This window comes from Rhipicephalus sanguineus, chromosome 3 (genome assembly GCF_013339695.2).
Source record: "Rhipicephalus sanguineus isolate Rsan-2018 chromosome 3, BIME_Rsan_1.4, whole genome shotgun sequence".
In the NCBI taxonomy this organism is placed as follows: Eukaryota; Metazoa; Arthropoda; class Arachnida; order Ixodida; family Ixodidae; genus Rhipicephalus; species Rhipicephalus sanguineus.
In genome coordinates this window covers 178,556,769-178,573,470 of record NC_051178.1, presented here as the reverse complement: position 1 = coordinate 178,573,470, position 16,702 = coordinate 178,556,769, and the positions used below count along the sequence as shown (strand labels likewise).

At 49.0% G+C, this 16,702-nt stretch overlaps 1 protein-coding gene across 1 annotated transcript in view; it reads left to right on the top strand.

The window, feature by feature from the left end:
• LOC119386133 (chondroitin sulfate proteoglycan 4) overlaps positions 1–15,409 on the top strand; it is a 52,532-nt gene extending 37,123 nt beyond the window's left edge. Inside the window, exons 10-15 of the mRNA XM_037653476.2 lie at positions 2,540–2,642; positions 4,234–4,434; positions 6,497–6,689; positions 10,074–10,886; positions 11,227–12,799; positions 13,227–15,409. Of these exons, the coding sequence (XP_037509404.1) occupies positions 2,540–2,642; positions 4,234–4,434; positions 6,497–6,689; positions 10,074–10,886; positions 11,227–12,799; positions 13,227–14,109 (3,766 nt within the window). The 3' untranslated portion in view covers positions 14,110–15,409. The remainder of the gene's footprint in view (positions 1–2,539; positions 2,643–4,233; positions 4,435–6,496; positions 6,690–10,073; positions 10,887–11,226; positions 12,800–13,226) is intronic.
• The last annotated feature ends 1,293 nt before the right edge of the window (positions 15,410–16,702 follow it).

The following is a 16,702-nucleotide window of genomic DNA, read 5'->3' as shown; positions in this document are numbered from 1 at the left end:
ATGTACACAAAAACTCCAAGCGCGTATGAGCCCCATAAATTGGGCAGCCCCCATTACTCGCCACTGGTCCGCTAAAAATGGAGTACTAATCCGTGGGCAAAAAACGTATGCGCCACAGAAACTGGACGAGCCCTACTACTCACCATTGGTCCACTGAATATGAAGAAGGGAACGCACGGGCGGTTAACATCAATTAGGATCTCTGAACATACGTAACCAATAACTGAGAAGGACTTTGTTGAGGGTCGGGGTTAACGCAGTGATAAAAACCGGGGCGGCACGTTTCAGCTTTGATGGTTAACCGTCTGTACGTAGTGCATGGGCGGTGATTTCTTTCGTTGTCTTCTTGTACTCCTGGCAGCTCGCACATGCTGACGCAATCGACTATAAACTGAGCGAAAAGTGCAAGTGGAACTGAAGGGTTCTATGTGTTTGTTAGGTGCAACCACATGAAGCAACCAGACAATCAAGCCAAAAAAAAACAGGAGGAGGGAGGAGGAATAAACTTTTATTGAGACCAGCAATTTGTTTGGCTGGGCCTAGGCCTCCCACGTGGGGACGTCGAGGTCTTGCCTCTCCGCCGCCTCGCGGGCCTGCTGGGTCGCCCAAAGCTGGTCGTCGAAGTGGGAGCTGCGCAGGGCGGCATGCCATCTCGACGAGAGGGTCTCGGTGTTAACGGACGGGTACTGGTGTTTACACTCCCACAGCATATGCGGGAGCGAAGCGACCTAGGTCTTGCATACCTTACAGGTGTGGTTAGGATAAATGTCTGGGTATATCTTGTGGTATCGATGTAGTGACGGGTACGTGTTTGTCTGTAACAGGCGGAGGGTGGTTGCCTGCGCTCTGTTTAGCTTGTGATGAGGGGTGGGGAAGGTTCTTCTTTCAAGGTAAAATGCTTTGGTGATGTCGTTGTAGCTGGTGAGGCGATCGCGTTCCGCGGGTACACCTGCGCTGTCTCCGGCACGGTTGACCAGGCCTCGTGCTACGGAGTGTGCGACCTCGTTAAGGTTGGTGAGGTGCGGATGAACGTCGCCGGCATGTGCTGGAATCCAGACGAGCGTGATTTGGTTATCTGCTGAGTGAGGGGCGTGGTGTAGGATGCGTAATGCAGAACTTCTTCTCCAATTAGGACTCCATAACACCCTCGACGAATTAATCGAAGCGCAGCGTCAGGCTCATCTGGAGCGCCTCACCCTCACAGAAACGGGTCGGCACATTCTGACTAAACTCGGCATCACCTACCACCGCCAGCACGGAGACAAACACCCAATCCCAGGACGTATCCGGGCTTGGCTACATGCCGACCCCATCCCCAAAAACATGCACCCTGAAAAAAAAACAGATAAAATAAACTTTTCTTTCGGTTGAAACGTAGAAAATATGACAAAAAGAGAAATGAAAGTAGACGAGAAGCGAACTTGTCGACGATAAGGGCCAAGCCCACATCCTATATCTTTCCGTACGATGCCCTACAAATGGAGCTACGGTGATGGCTGTCACCCCGTCCGCGTTCTTGTGTGCTTGTCTATGTGTACTGGATTTTAAGCCCTAGAAGTGTTAGCCAGCGCCTCTTGACAATTGCGGGGTATATAGAAAAATTATCTTTCGGCCGCGTCAATTCCACATTGCAAGTTAAACGTTCAAACGTCGCTGGCTCTGAGTCGTATAGATTTTAATGCCGATAGCATAACATAAAAAGAATAAAGAAGAAGCACATAAAGGAAAGGCTGAGATAGTACAGCCTACGGACATGCATCGGAAGTACTGTTGTACGCCCGAACAGAAACTTAATTGCGGGCATCAGTCGGCTAGACTGATAATCCCGCCTTCGTATGGCAGGTTGATACAAGCTCCCTGTACTTTCCATGAACTTGCATAATATCTGAACTTTGATTTTTTGTCCTCAGTTGCTAAATGTAGTCTAGTGCACAGGTTGGCAAACTCACTCGTTAGCCGACTCACCAAGAATCTCTAAGAGTCACACCGACCCGTGAATCCGAGTGCGAGCGAGTCCCGCTAAATAAAATTTTGGTGAGTTTGTGTGAGCCCAGTAGAGCAATAAAATTAGTGAGTTTCAGTCCGGGTGAGACCAGACCGAGCAGAATTTGGGTAAATTTTATCCTAAATGAGTACGGCTGAGTGGAAGTTTAGGTTGCCTTAGCTCGATTGGGCCAGAAGCAAAATATATATTTTTGAGTGAGCTTGAGCGAGTGCCGTTTATTTTGCCTACCTATGTACTGTTGTCCTCGGCAATAAAATCCAGGCGGCTGCAATATATGCGCTCCACACGATCCTGTATTCTTCGATGTATAAAACTCTGTTCTCCTTCCCCTCCCACACACACAAAATATTTGTCATTTTTTCAAGAAAACAGCATACAGAAAAAGAGGACAATAGAGAGGGAACGAACACAGCGCTCAACTTGCCAACTTGCCATTTTGATACATTGCATTGTCATTCTACGTCATTAACTGTCCTTAGTACGGCAAGTGTTGTAATGCTGTGGCATAGTATTTACTTGTTTCTCTCGATGCAGGCACAGTGGCGCACCGTCAGCCCGTGCCGTACTATGGGTGACCGACGGACAGTACTACGCCTCCGGTGTGCTCGAGATCCGTGCCTCCAAGCCATTCGTTAGAGTAAGTCAATAAAACTATCTATAACGTCAATTCTTGAAGTTTTATGAGTGCTTGAATCTTGCGCGATGCCCTGTGGCTCTTGCCTTCCGCTGCCGAGCACAAGGTCACAGGTTCGATTTCCGAGCGCCGCTGCTGCATTCCAAATGGGGCAGAACGTAAAAGTGCTCGTGGGGTTCGATCTAGATTCATATTGAAGTATACCACGTAATCGAACACTGATCCATAATGCGTCCCTCACAGCCCGCGGGTTGTCTTTGAAAGTTAAACTATGTGGTTTTGATTTTGTTCTAAATGATCCACGTTATGAAACACTACAATATAACCACATCGGAATGGATACCTAAATCTATTAGAAGTCGTCGGGCAAGGGCATCTCAGCCTCACGCAAAAAAAAAAGACTTGCCTTGGTCAGGATAACAGCTGTTGTTCTGACTGTAGCCAAAACATTAGCTCCGGATTGTGGCTTCCTTGCACTTTTATTCAAGCAAATATGAGCCTTGTGCAATTTCTGTCTCATACGATAGACGCAAAAGAACTGGGCCCATTCTGAAATATCGTAAGTTGGAGTGACTTGTAACGACAGACAGCAGCCAAACGTGAAGCGAACGTGCGATTGCAGGCGACCTTCGAATGGCAAACTGAAATCTACTTCTTATCTCTTCTACCGGCAGCAACATGTTTGTTTAATAGTAATCTTGTTTTCATTATCAGTGAATATTTCTTCATCGCTAAATGACGCAGGCGAGCATGCAGATTACAACTGGGCACGTGCTACAGACTTTTCGTAGCTTGGTTTATTTTTCACATATTAAAACATACAGCACAGAGAATATAGACGATCCTTCCCGATTGCAGATACATCATATGAGGATAAGAAAGGCTGCTGGCGTCCACATGGCGTCCACACCACTGCACGGTGTAGAGTCAAGTGAAGGCGGTTCGCAATTCTCAATACTGCAAGATTTAAATATGTAGACATCTGTAGATGGAAAAGAATCGCAAGAACGCCCATTAGCGTGTCGTGAGCTAAATTTCGCACTTGTAAGAGCTGTAGCTCCTTTGTGTTAAGCGTGCGTACCTGCACGGATTTCGATACGAGGAATGTACATAAGTGCTGGTCCATCTCTCCTGTTACGTCTGTGGCAACCGTACAGTTGAAGAATATTTTCAGTGCACTGTAACCCACATTCCGAAGAGACCTCGTGAAGAACTCGTGAAGACCTCGCTTCGATGACAGCCACCTTGATGCGCCTATTCATCCAGTTGTCGCATGTACCAAGAGAAAGATGGAGTCGGGAAAGATGGAGTCAGCATCAGCGCTCACTGTCTATACCAAGAACAACCAGTTCTAGAGACGGTGCGGCTATAAAACGACTGACAGCACCCTGTCCATCGTTCTATCATCGTGCCGTCTCTAGCTGTGCTTGTTCTCTTCTAAACGATGCACCAACCAGTCCTTAGGTGCACTCCTACTGTCTACGCCGTCTTTCTTGTATCTATTGCGACCGGTGCCCCATGTTTCCCAAGCGACAGTGCAATTCATTTTGAAGATGTTTGTTTGACGATCCCCTCATGCATCCTGTCCCTGCAGGTGGCAGTCAATACGGGACTAGTAGTGCGGCGTGGCGATGCGGCACCGCTGAGTTCGGCAAACCTGTCTGCGGAGACAAACCTGCGCGCCGGAGCGGGAGCCATCACCTACAAGGTCACATCTCATCCTCGTCGCGGACTGCTCATGGTTGGAGGTGCCGAGGCCCGGCAGTTCAGCCAGACCGACCTCGATGCTCAGGCCGTACGTCTCAATCCTTACAGTCGCAGTGTGATCACAGAGACCGCTTCAGTGAAGTGCCTTCGTCGGCGAGTACTGTTCAGGTTACTATGAAGACTTATTTCGTCAAGGTAAAAGACGTATGCCGCAATTTAAATGATTTCTGTTTATAGCATTTTTTTTCGAAGTTTACACATTGCATGAAGTAACCAAGCACGCAGACATGCAGGTATACGAAGGCGGGAAGGTAGGCAGGCAGGCTGGCAAGAAATAATAGATAAGCCAGCGATGCGCCGCTGTCTCACTAAAATTGTGAAAAAATGCAAAAATGATTGTGTAGTGACATAAATGAGCTTATGTTGTAACGGCTCTACACTCACTTGATAGAAAAATCACAGCATATCCACGGGGCGACGACCTTTAAAGCACGCCCTTCGCGCCCTTCGCGCCATCTCGCTGCTGATAACGAGAACACGCTGAAGTGCCACCGAGCTCTGAATACCGCCAGCGGTAAATGGTGTATATAAATAGCTCGCCGTTAGTGTGCTGAAGAACGTACGCTCCGTGGCCAAGACGTTTAGCGAGGCCGCGCGTTGTGGAGCGTGGGGTCGTGGGTTCGATTCCCAGCGACGGAATTTTTTCTTTGTCAACTGTTAGTGTACACAACGTCATATCCGTGACGGAAATACGACAGCGAAGTCTTCGTGGACCCCGGCATAAAACACTTTCGTGTTAAAAGTTCGGGTCTTGTTTATTTTTTTTTGTTCACCTGAATAGTAGCTGTACGTAACGTTACCATATCGCATCAACGAGTCGTAGAAAATTTGCGAATCCAAAAAACTCATTGCGGCTTACACAAAATGCCGCAATTCGATGAATATCATAGCGTCATCCACTGTAATGTTGCGCGTCATCGTGCATATAGCAGTGAAAAAAAGTGGTTGCAGAAGTCAAGCGGTGCGACTGCTGCCGTTTTTAACAGTTGCCCTGCATATGCTCGTACTTTATTAGAAATTCTCACATTCCAGGTAGTGATGTCGTAGACTACACCACAAGCCCATTGGAGGCACTTGTATGCAGTTCTGTAAGCTGTTCACATTTGAGATCCGTAGATCACGCAAACCCGCTTTGCCAATTTTCTCAAATGATTCCTATATATTCTGAATGAAAGGCGAAGCCTGTGTAAAAATTTTCCGCACTGCTGCCCCAACCAGAAGTTAATACTAAGACGTATAAAGCAGGATCTACATTCAATTTCTCTCGTCTTTTCTGGAAAGAGCGCCCTGACAACACTTCTTTTTGTCGAGATCGACGGCAAGATATTTCCGCTTTACAAGTAACTGAACGCCGCCGCCGCCGCCGCCGCCGTAGCTCACTTGGTAGAGCATCGGACGCGTTATTCGAAGGTTGCAGGTTCGGTCCCTCCCGGCGCCAAGTTGTCTTTTGGTCCACTTTACTTTCTTCACATTTATATCGTAATTACTACAATAACATTCCCTGTACTTTCCTTGGCTTGATTGTCCGTTAGCTCTCATTAAAGTTGTGTCTAACAAAGAAAAACGAGCCCTCAAAATTCCTCTTCTTTTGTGCAATGAAAGCGAAGTCTCTGTAAAATAAAGTGTACTTCTGCACTAACCAGAAGTTAATACTAAAACGTCTAGAGCAGGATATACATTCAGTTTCCCTCATCCTTTCTGGAAAGAGCGCCCTGACAAGACTTTTTTTTTTTTTTTTTTGTCGAGATCGACGGCAATACAGTTCCGCTGTTCTCCAGTTCACGATAAACTTGTTTTTAGTGACTCTAAATTCTAAGAGATATGGCATTACTCCAACATTTTGGGATCATCAATGTATACTGACTGCGGGACCTCTTAATACTTCGCAGGCTTTATGTTTGCTGCGAACAGATGGCCGTGGGAGAGGCACCTTGCGTTCACATTTGAACCTGCTATCTGATTCCCGTTGAGCCAGAGCCATTCGCATCCTTACCTCTTCTTACTCCTCATAATTCCTCTCGTGATAGCTCTTCGAGAATGAGACAAAGCTGGATGAAGTCAGCACGTTAAGAACACGTTTGCTCGCGCAGGTGGAGTACGAGAGCGTGGATGGTGGTCAGGACTCGGCGCCTGCTGCTGCTGCCTACCAGGACTCGTTCGGATTCGTGGCCTTCCTCGGAGACACCACGTCGGCGCCGGCCAATTTTCGGCTCACAGTTTACCCTGACAGCTTCTGGGAACCGTTGGAAGTGTTGCGCAATGCAACGCTGTTCGTCGACCATGGTATGCCCCGACACCGGCTTGGGTGGACATTTTCACTGACATACGATACGTGACTCGTAGCACCGCATGAGCCATGCTCGGAAAACGGCACAGTCAGCGCAGAACAACGCATGCGAAGCGGGCGGGTAACAATGACTGCATCCCGCCGCGGTGGTCTAGTGGTTACGGTGCTCGACTGCCGACCCGAAGGTCGAGTGATCAAATCCCGGCGCCGGCGACCGCATTTCGATGGAGGCGAAATGCTAGAGGCCCGTGCACTTAGATTTAGGTGCACATTAAAGAACATCAGATGGTCAAGATTTCCGGAGCCCTCCACTACGACGTCCCTCATAATCATATCGTGGTTTTTGCACGTAAAACCCTAATTAGTATTATTATTAGTATTATTAACAATGAACCCCTCCTCTTGGAAATACGCAGCGCCTTGATCTTGGCATAATGGATTTTAGAGAGCACAGTGACAGGGTTTGGTATGCGAATATTCGTACACCAAACCTTACCTGAATATTCGTTGTAAGGCGACAAGAATGTCGGAGGCAGAGAGGGGATTTGGACGAGTAAGTACATTTCTGAAGACTAGCTCATCATGAAATGGGTATGACGCGTATCGTGCGGATTGTGTTCTTCACTTTCCTGTGTGTTTTGTGTTGTATGCTACATTACAAAGACAAATAAAAAAAGAAAAGAGACTGGGATTATTCAACATACCGAGCCCTCTGTTAATTCAAAGGCGACAGGGTTAGTCATATGCCTGGTATGCCTGTCATTGCCAAACGTATGCTATGAGGAAACGAACCGCGTTCCACACTATTCAACTACGCACTGTACTGGCTAAGTTTCTTAGCCATGATCAGGGGCTAAAAGTCAGGGAGAGCCCTGCCCCCCCCCCTCCATTTTTTAAGGGTGGGCTCGGCACCCCGTCGGCAGTCCAACGGTGGCACTGCGGCACCCATTTTACAAGGGCCGGAGTTGAATTTTTTGGCAGTAGTGCTTTGTGCGGGGAAATTATACTCTGCAATTTTCCGAATAATGATTTAATGGCGATTATTTGGTTGATGGGGTATCAGCAAAACAGAAGAAAACAGGTATCGTCGCACTGCTTATTGCGATGTGTCACGACGAGTCACCACCCCGTTCGACAGAGCTTCTTGGCACAGCAACTGTTTCACGCGGCACCTGAGCGTGAAGCTACCTGCTCGAGAATCAGTAATGGTTCACCTTGGTCTCTTTAGTTTACCACTCAATGTTCATTCTTTTAGTTGTGCATTACAAGTCTGCTTGATGCCAAAGACGCATGTATTGTGCCTACTTTTTTTAGGAAAGTGGTAGTGAAAATAAAATATAGCATTGTCGGGCCTGAGGTTCTGAATACAGCGAGTTAACTAATGCTATTTACTTTGAGCTCACATATCTTTAAGCCTTTACATTCCGAGTTATTTTTGAAAAATCGCTCCCAAAATAATTTCATTTAATGCTTGATTGGACTGACGTGTTGTATAAATGCCCGACATACATTCGGAATAATATATGTATTTGTATAGCATTCATAAGCATTTGTTCAGTTAAGCGACAGTTCGCTCCACTGCACTGTGATCATAGCAAACACCTCTCTTAACGCTTAATCTATAGCATATATATATTACTGTGGAATCTCGTTGATACGATTTTGCATAATACGATTTTCAGCCTAATACTATTTCGTCTTTATTCCCGGCCAACGTCCCTTGGAAATAATGCGTTTAATACGATCACATTTTTGCCCTAAGTTGGCTAATACCACCGCGAAAGTGGATCTTGGCCGATATATCTAGAAATTCTGCGTTTATTATTCGATATGCTAGTTCACACCAAGTTCCAACAACCCACGATCTGAGCGTTGCAGAGCCGCTGAGGCCGCAGCGGTGCCGGTTTTCATTTCTGCAATGATCCCTTTCCCTTCAGCAAAAAGTCTGCTAAGGGGTTTGATATAACTACGTGTGCCATTAATATTGGATGGTCATTTTCGTAGCACCATCAGCGGTGCGAATTGCGCGCGGTACTCCGTGCGACCGTCCTCATCAAGAAAAGAAATGAGAGCTCAACTTCAGAAAATTATGTATTACCTGTGCCTGCCCCACAACCCTACTTGACAGCGCGTTAAGAAAACAATGTAAACAAACACATGGAGGGAGGCACTGAACAATTACTAAGTACATAATCATCCAGAGAGATACTTCAAGAGCAGCTGCTTCTTGATAAACAGTTCAACATGCATGCAGGTAGCGTAAAAGTCCGCTGAAGTGTTTGATATAATTACGTGCGCCATTAATATTTCATAGACATTTTCGCAGCACATTTATGTAAGTCCACTGATACTAAATTGTTCTCAGCTTAGTCGGTTTCTACTTCCTAAAGCCAATGCACAGAAGTGCGCAGAAAATGAAGCAGGCACGATGAGCACAAGGCCCCTAGCTTCATCGGTTAAGGCTATAGGAAACTGAACAAGAAGGGACAGCTGGGCTAGTTAGTTATAGCGCTGAGCGCTCGTGTCGTCACATCCTTGGTCTGCGTCCTCGTCTTTTTTGTTGCGCTGTAAGCTGATCGGAAATGAGGTATAGGAACTGCCTGCACAAAACGTGCTTCACGCAAAATTCGCCGTGCTGAAACTCCCGAATGCGGTTGTGGATTTGTATACAAAAATTTATGTATCCTCCTTCTAGGTTGCCCACATCACGATTCGCCAAGACACCAGTTTTAATCAACCCTAATGAGAATAAACCGCAGAACATTCACTTTGAAGAAATGTTGGGGCCCTTTGTCAACTAAAAAACTTGCAGAAGTGCGCTTTAAAAGCTGTTTTTCTCGAAGACAGCGGCACTGTGGGTCTTTGTTAATGCATTTCATATTCCCTCTATTTTAACATCGCCGTGTATATGTATGCAGGTGACTTTCAATCGTATTACGTCGACACTGATGCTATACCTATATATATGTGATAATGCATCTATACATTATTTAGGTTCCACCCGCGGATAAGAGACCTTCTTTCTATGTGACAATATTATTTGCATTTTTCCCACTTCTGCAAACTCGTGATGTTATTTAAACCACATATGATATGTACCGCGCATTTTTTTCGCTCTGTTGCTTTTGAGAAAGCTGCTTGAGGTACAATTTTGAGCCCTCCATGTTGTATGTTCGAGTCATTCAAAAGGTGAGCCAGTGCCTTATTTGTGCGTCAACGCTCCCTTATTTTATATCAATGAAAAAAAAAAAGGCGCAAGGTCGGGTGCCACGGGCGCTGGAGTGTACCTGGTGTTGTTTTATTTGTGTCGTTTTTAATTTGGGCCAAAATAACTAAAAGTATTTTATTACTCTTTGACTCAGCCTCATCAACAAACGCAGGTGACGTCGCTGTCCTGAACTCGTCTACACTGCTTGTCAGGCACGAGGCGATGGAGCCGGCGAACATCACATTTACTATCGTCCAGACACCTGTCTCCGGGCGGCTTCTATTGGGTGACTATGCCGCAAGTTCGTTCACGCAGGCAGACGTGAACGCAGGGATAGTGCGTTACCAGCACACCGGTAATGGGAGCGAAGACAGCGTAGTGCTCGAGGTTTCTAACGGCATCGCGTCCCACGATCGACTCGACCTTTCCGTTCGCGTGGTGCCGCAGGTCATCCTACTCGAGACGGGCAACGTGAGCGTGCAAGAAGGTGGTCAGGCCACTCTGGACTCGTCGCACATCAGTGCCGGGCCACTGCGGGAATTACTTCCTCAACTGTTGGTCGTCGAACCTCCGCAGCACGGCCGCCTATCGTCGACGGCCTTCTCTCCGGAGCAACTGGACGCAGGGGCGCTCAAGTACCAGCACGATGGTAGTGAAACGCTCAGGGACTGGTTCACCGTGGTGGCCCGGGGCGCGGGCAGGGAGAGCCTGCCCGGCACGGTGCACGTGTCCGTTCAGCCCGTCAACGACGAGGCCCCTTACATCGCCAACAACACTGGGCTGGACCTGTGGGAAGGCGCCGTGGCACCCATCTCTGCCACGCACCTGGCGGCGCTCGACGATGACTCGGAAGCCTCGCAGCTTCGGTTCCACATCTCCACACCGAGCAACGGATACGTGGCCCTAAAGAACGACACGAAGATCCCACTGTTGTCGTTCACGCAGGATCAGCTCAACCGCGGACTGGTCGTCTTCGTGCACACCGGTGGGTGTAGGTACCCGCCTCTTGAGCCGGGCACCGTTCTCTGTAGTGAATGCACTTGCACTAGAACATAGACATTGTGAGTCGCTTTAGAAAAAACGTAGTTTGCCTCCTTGGTGTTGGCTGTCTCAGAGTGACGCAGTTATGCTTAATAGCGTACTCGCCTCTCTGAGTAACTGCATATCAACCAATAGTAGAAATCGCAATAATTTGCAGCTTCGTTGATGAAGTTGATATGCAGTTGACGTCAATACCAGATCATGATAAAGCCTGCATGACGCATAACGTTGCGGTTTTCTTGCACATTGGCGCAAGTCCAAGGTCGAACTTTCTTGTCACGCAGGTTCACCGGCTGGAGGTTTCAAGTTCCAAGTGACGGACGGTCTCAACCAAGGTTCACCGCACGTCTTCACGGTGAACGCGCGGCCACTGAAGATTCGCTTGGAGCACAACAAGACGCTGAGTGTCCTTCCGGGAAGCCAGCAGTCAATCACTCGGGATCACCTCCTGGCCCGTACAGGAGATCACACCCGCGACGTATCGTTCGTCGTCGTTCGCACACCGCGCCTTGGCAGACTCTTACGTGAGAACCCCAGCGACGGCACCCTAGCTCAGCTCAGTCGATTCACACAGGCCGACATCGACAACTATTTGGTTCTGTATGAACATAGGTCTCCTATGTCCGCCCCGGTGGAATACGACTCGTTTGTTGTCGACTTGGAGACACCCAACGCAGTTCCCGTTAAGAACATTCTCTTTGCCATTCGCATTGCCTTGGATGATTCGTTGGCTTCTGTCCTCGGTCAACTTCGCGTGTCCGAAGGAGGAAGGGTACCGTTGTCTTCGGCATTGGACGTAGGAGCACTAGAGGCTCTCTGGCGTGGCAAACCGGACGTTCCTCCAAGGCTTCGTGTTTGTCTGCTGTCGCAGCCGCTGCGTGGGTGGCTGGAGGTTGATCAGAAAAACGCTAGTGTACCAGTTTGCATATCAGCGCACAGCTTAGATCGTGTAGTTTACGTGCACGACGATTCTGAGACCCTGGACGATTCCTTCGGCGTTGGGTTGTTTTTGACAGCCGCCGAGGGAGACCATGGGGACATGGCACTGCACAACAGCACGCTGAAAGTAGCGGTAGAACCGATTAATGACAAGCCTTTTAGTTTAGAAACACCGTCCCCCGTAATCCGCGTAACCAGAGGGTACAGGACGGCTATCACTCGAGATACCCTCAGGACTACCGACGATGACGGAGCTCCCAATCAAATTGTGTACAAAGTCGTCAAACAGGATGAAACTCAAGCGGCAACACTTGTCCTGGGGGATTCTGACACATCGATAAAGAATTTCACGCAGCAAGATATTGATGAGGGAAGAGTGTACATAGTCCACAATGGAGCGCTGAAATCACCGTTAACCTTTAACTTCATCGTCAGTGATGGCGTTCACCCGACCAAACCTTTCATCCTCACAGTGAACGTAGAGCCAGTAGAGGTTCGTGTTGCCAACGCCACCAACCTCATCTTGCAACAAGGTGACCTCAGGGCGGTGTTAACTCCGGCTGTCTTTGGTGCCTGGACTAACGCCGACATGGATGATCTCGTTTATAATGTCACTTCAGCGCCGCATCTGGGACACTTGGTGTTTCCGGATGGAGCCTCGGTGGACGACTTCACGCAAGGTGACCTTGAGCAAGGTCTTGTCATCTACGAACAGCACGACCTGAGTGGTTCTACTGACTCGTTTTCAATCGCGGTGCGCTGCGGGCCCAGCGCTGTCGTCATACGGAAAGTGGAAGTGAAAGTGGAGGCACTCGTGAGGCAACGACCTTTGCAAGCCATGGCGGGCCGCTCAGCCTTGATTACTGTGGATCACTTAGACGCTTCCAAACTGGCGGCGCGTTCTAATGCCAATCCCCGGTAAGTTATTTAATGTTTATTTTGTGAAAATTTTGTCTGTGAGAGATAGTCATAAAATTTGGCAATTCTTCAAAGTTTGCTTAAAGCCTCTATCCGGAATTATGCGTCTCACCAGGCAGGACCAGCACGCCTATCGAGTCGTTCCCTTCGGTTTTCACTTGACGCTTATCAATATTGCCGGGACATGTGATTTCTGTTTTTTTTTTTTATGTTGCGTCAACATGACATATAATATAGCAAAATAAAACAACTTTTAAACTGCTGCAACATCAAATAAACGATATACAGAAGATCGCACCTAACTACGGAACTTCAGTAAGTTACTTTGCAAGCGGTCGTTCTATAGCACAGTCATTGTAGATTCATGCCTAATTACACTATACTCAGTACCTCACGGCATATCGCTTACGACATTAAACGAACGCAGGTACAGCGTCACGCGGCAGCCCGTCCACGGCCTTCTGCTCCTCTCCAACGGCACGTCTCAGACGGCCGTCCTGCACTTCACTCACGAGGACGTGCTGAACGAGACCATCTTCTACCGAGCTCACCGGAGGGACCCTGCAACGGACGCTTCAGGTACCGTCAGAGACCACTTCGACTTCGAACTGACGGCTCCGGGAGTCCAGCCGGGCAGCAGCCGCTTCCTCGTGCACATCCAGGTGGGCAACGGTTCTCCCGGTTTAGAGGCGACGCCACCTCAGTCACCAACAGCAGTCGCCACGCCCTCGTCCCCGGCGGACAACACGAGCGGAACGGCGACGGACGACCGACCACCGGGCGTCGTGGAGACCGGTTCGAAGGCTCCGCTCCTAACCAACGAGCATCTTGTGGTGATTGGCGTGGCCGCCGGTGTGCTACTTCTACTCACGGTCATCGCTGTGGCCGGAGTCGCGTGCGGAGCGTGTCGCTCCCGGCGTGGAGGCAGCGACAAGTCCGGGGGCAGCGCGCAGTCGTCGTCGCGTGGCGGTCATCCGCGAGAGGCCTTTCCCGAAGAACTGCCCGCGCCACCAGCCCCGCCGCCCACGTCTCCTTCGAGCAGCAGCAGCGAGCCTGCGCCCACTGTTGTGGCGGCGGCGGCCGGCCCGGACTTGGACTGCCTGCCTCCGCCGCCGTACGCGGATGGCGGCGCTGCGACTGGGACAGAAGTCAGCCCCGCGGTGCCCACGTGCAAAGTTACGCCCCTGGGACACGTCGAGGCTGCCAAGACACCTTCGGAAGGAGGTGCCAGCGAGAGCGACGACTGGAACGGTGACGTGCGCTTCTCGGCACCTACGACAGTGCTCAGGAAGAACCAGTACTGGGTGTAAGTCAGGGAAGGTGTGGCGCGCTTCCAACAGAGGCCTTTTTAACTTCACTCATCGACTCATTTGCATGTGTGCGTTCGTGAGAGTATGTGTGCGTTGTACACTGCGTGTCTCCGGTGTCTGTGCACGCTCTTTAGTGGTTTTATCACCAGCTGGCGTGTACTGTGTGTGGACACTCGTTGTTCCTTCACCTCTACAATTGCAGTTTATTGTTCTTTTTTTTACTAGACCGACGGGTCGTCCTGCAGAGGGCCCTCGCGGGCGTGGAGCAGGCTTCATGGGTGGCGTGCGTGGTGCGTTAGACGTCCCGAATGACTGCTTCGAGAGACATACGCATGTGCTTATGACACGCCCGGAGTCTCGACTTGTCACTGCCTTATAGAAAAGCGCAAGGCAAGCAGTGCAAACGTTGTTACAGTTACGGTACACGGTTAATTGACGACGTAGTTGTTTTTTTTTTTTTTTACCATGCTCGCATTTGGCCATCGCTCGGTGGAAGGAATGTTTTTATACGTATCTCCGTCATTGCTCAAGAATAAGATTGAAGTCATTGAGGTCACTGGAGTTCTTTGTAGGGCGTCTTGTTAAGAAAGTACAGCGTTTAGGCTCAGATTATCTGTAAGGGTGCACACACAAAAAAAGGCAATTTTTAAGGTCGTCTTGCATTACATTGGCCTCACCAAAATATGGTAAGGCACTGCAGCATCCTTTCTAGTTGTTATTGCCTTTTTTTCACATTGCTGCAGCGACAGAGGCTGCAATAGATATATTCGAGCCATCTACGCTGAAACGTGTATCGTATCTCTACTGGCGCGATGTCAGCAGTGCGCGCAGGCAGAGTTACGAAGTGAGCAAGCTGTTGTTTTTTATGTTGGCAACGCGAACTTCGCAGGAGTCCTCCAGTGACTTCGGTAAAGCCCGTATTTCAACTGTCACCATCATCTCGCACCATTCATGAAGCACGGACGATCATATTGAGCCGCTGCAAAACGGTGATCTTTTTTCTCTGTGAAAAATCGCCGTGGCCATCTACTATCGCCACGTCGTCAATGTTATCCCTGTAATCTCAAGTCTTCCTCCGCGTACACAGTCTTCGCCGTTCGATTGGCGAGGTTTCAGTCTTTTCTCTCGCTCATTTTGTGCTCGCCGAATTCATTTGTAGGTTCTGCCAACAAATCATTCCATCTGCTGGTTGTGTAACTAACTCCTCGTGGTAACTGAGAGAGCGATCTTATCCCATTCGTCAATCATCCAGTTTCACGAGATGTCTGGCCATAGGTGTGCGCATAGGCGTGCGCAGGGTTCCCCTACAGGGGAGGGGGGGGGGCGAAGGTTCGTCGCCGCGCACCCCCCCTCCCAATTATGTCAATGTATGGCGCTGACATTGCGCCCCCCTCCCTATTATGCCAATGTGTGGGCTGACTTTGCGGACCCCTCCCTTAGGTGAATAGAGAGGGGGCACCTGCCCCCCCCCCCCGTGCGCACGCCTATGGGTGTGCGCACAGGGGAGAAGGGGGGCAGGGCTCCCCCTCCCCTAATACTTCGTCTTTGCACTGAGTTCTGATCGTAAGGGCCTTAGCGGGAGGGGATTAGAAAGAGCGAAGAGCCGAAGGGGGGGGGGGTACTACGGTAAGAATACCCCCCTTAATGGGGGGGGGGCAGTAACCCTGCGCACGCCTCCATGTTCCTGGCAATAGATGAGACGCGGACTTCCCTTCATTTCGCACATTATTCGTACCCACTGTGCCCCTCGCCACGGATGAAACCTCGCCTTTCGAAAGGTCGCGTACTATAACCCACAGAAAGAAAAAAAAAAAAAACTGCCTTCTATGTCGTTGTCGTACACAGAAGCACTATTTTGTTACGGACACTTGCCGCAGAGTTTACTACGTGCTCCAGTGCTGCCGAACTCATGCACGCACACGTGTATGATGCCTCAATTTTTCGCAGGCGCAATACCAAATACATATGCACACGCGACTAGTTCACCTTTTCATTCGCTGTAGCCGCCTCTTGTTTGACTCGTTTCGTTTTAGGCATACTCTTGTCACTTCCTCTAGTGCACAACCCGTAGGGTCAGACTAAGGCTAAGGGGGAAAAAAAGGAAACAATGTCAACGATACAGGCGGATAAGTGGAAAGTTTTGTTGCATTCTACTCAAGAAGGCAAAGCCGTGCGACGGGATTCGCCCGCGCGGGCACACCGAACGAATAAGTGTTGGCGACGTATGCCACACCAATCCTCTTTTCCTTTTTTTTCTTTTAACCGTCGCTTGACAAATTGAAGCAGCGCTGCTGTTTATATACTTCTGCAGTCACATTTAGAAACGAAGCTATGAAAGAGACGTGTCTATGAACGCATTTTAAGAAGCGGGTATTCCTGAGTCGTTCGAAGCAAAAAATGAAATGTTATCAAGGTACCTCGTCACTAAGGAAAATCCTTTTTCGTTTTTTTTTTTTTCACAGCTGTTATAAACGTCCATTTATAATGCAGCAAGTATAGTTCTAATTCCGAAGTTTCGCGCATGTGTTAACGGTGAGCTATGAGTACGCGTACTGTCTCTGAAGATGGCGCTAGCACAGAAATACGACAGCCG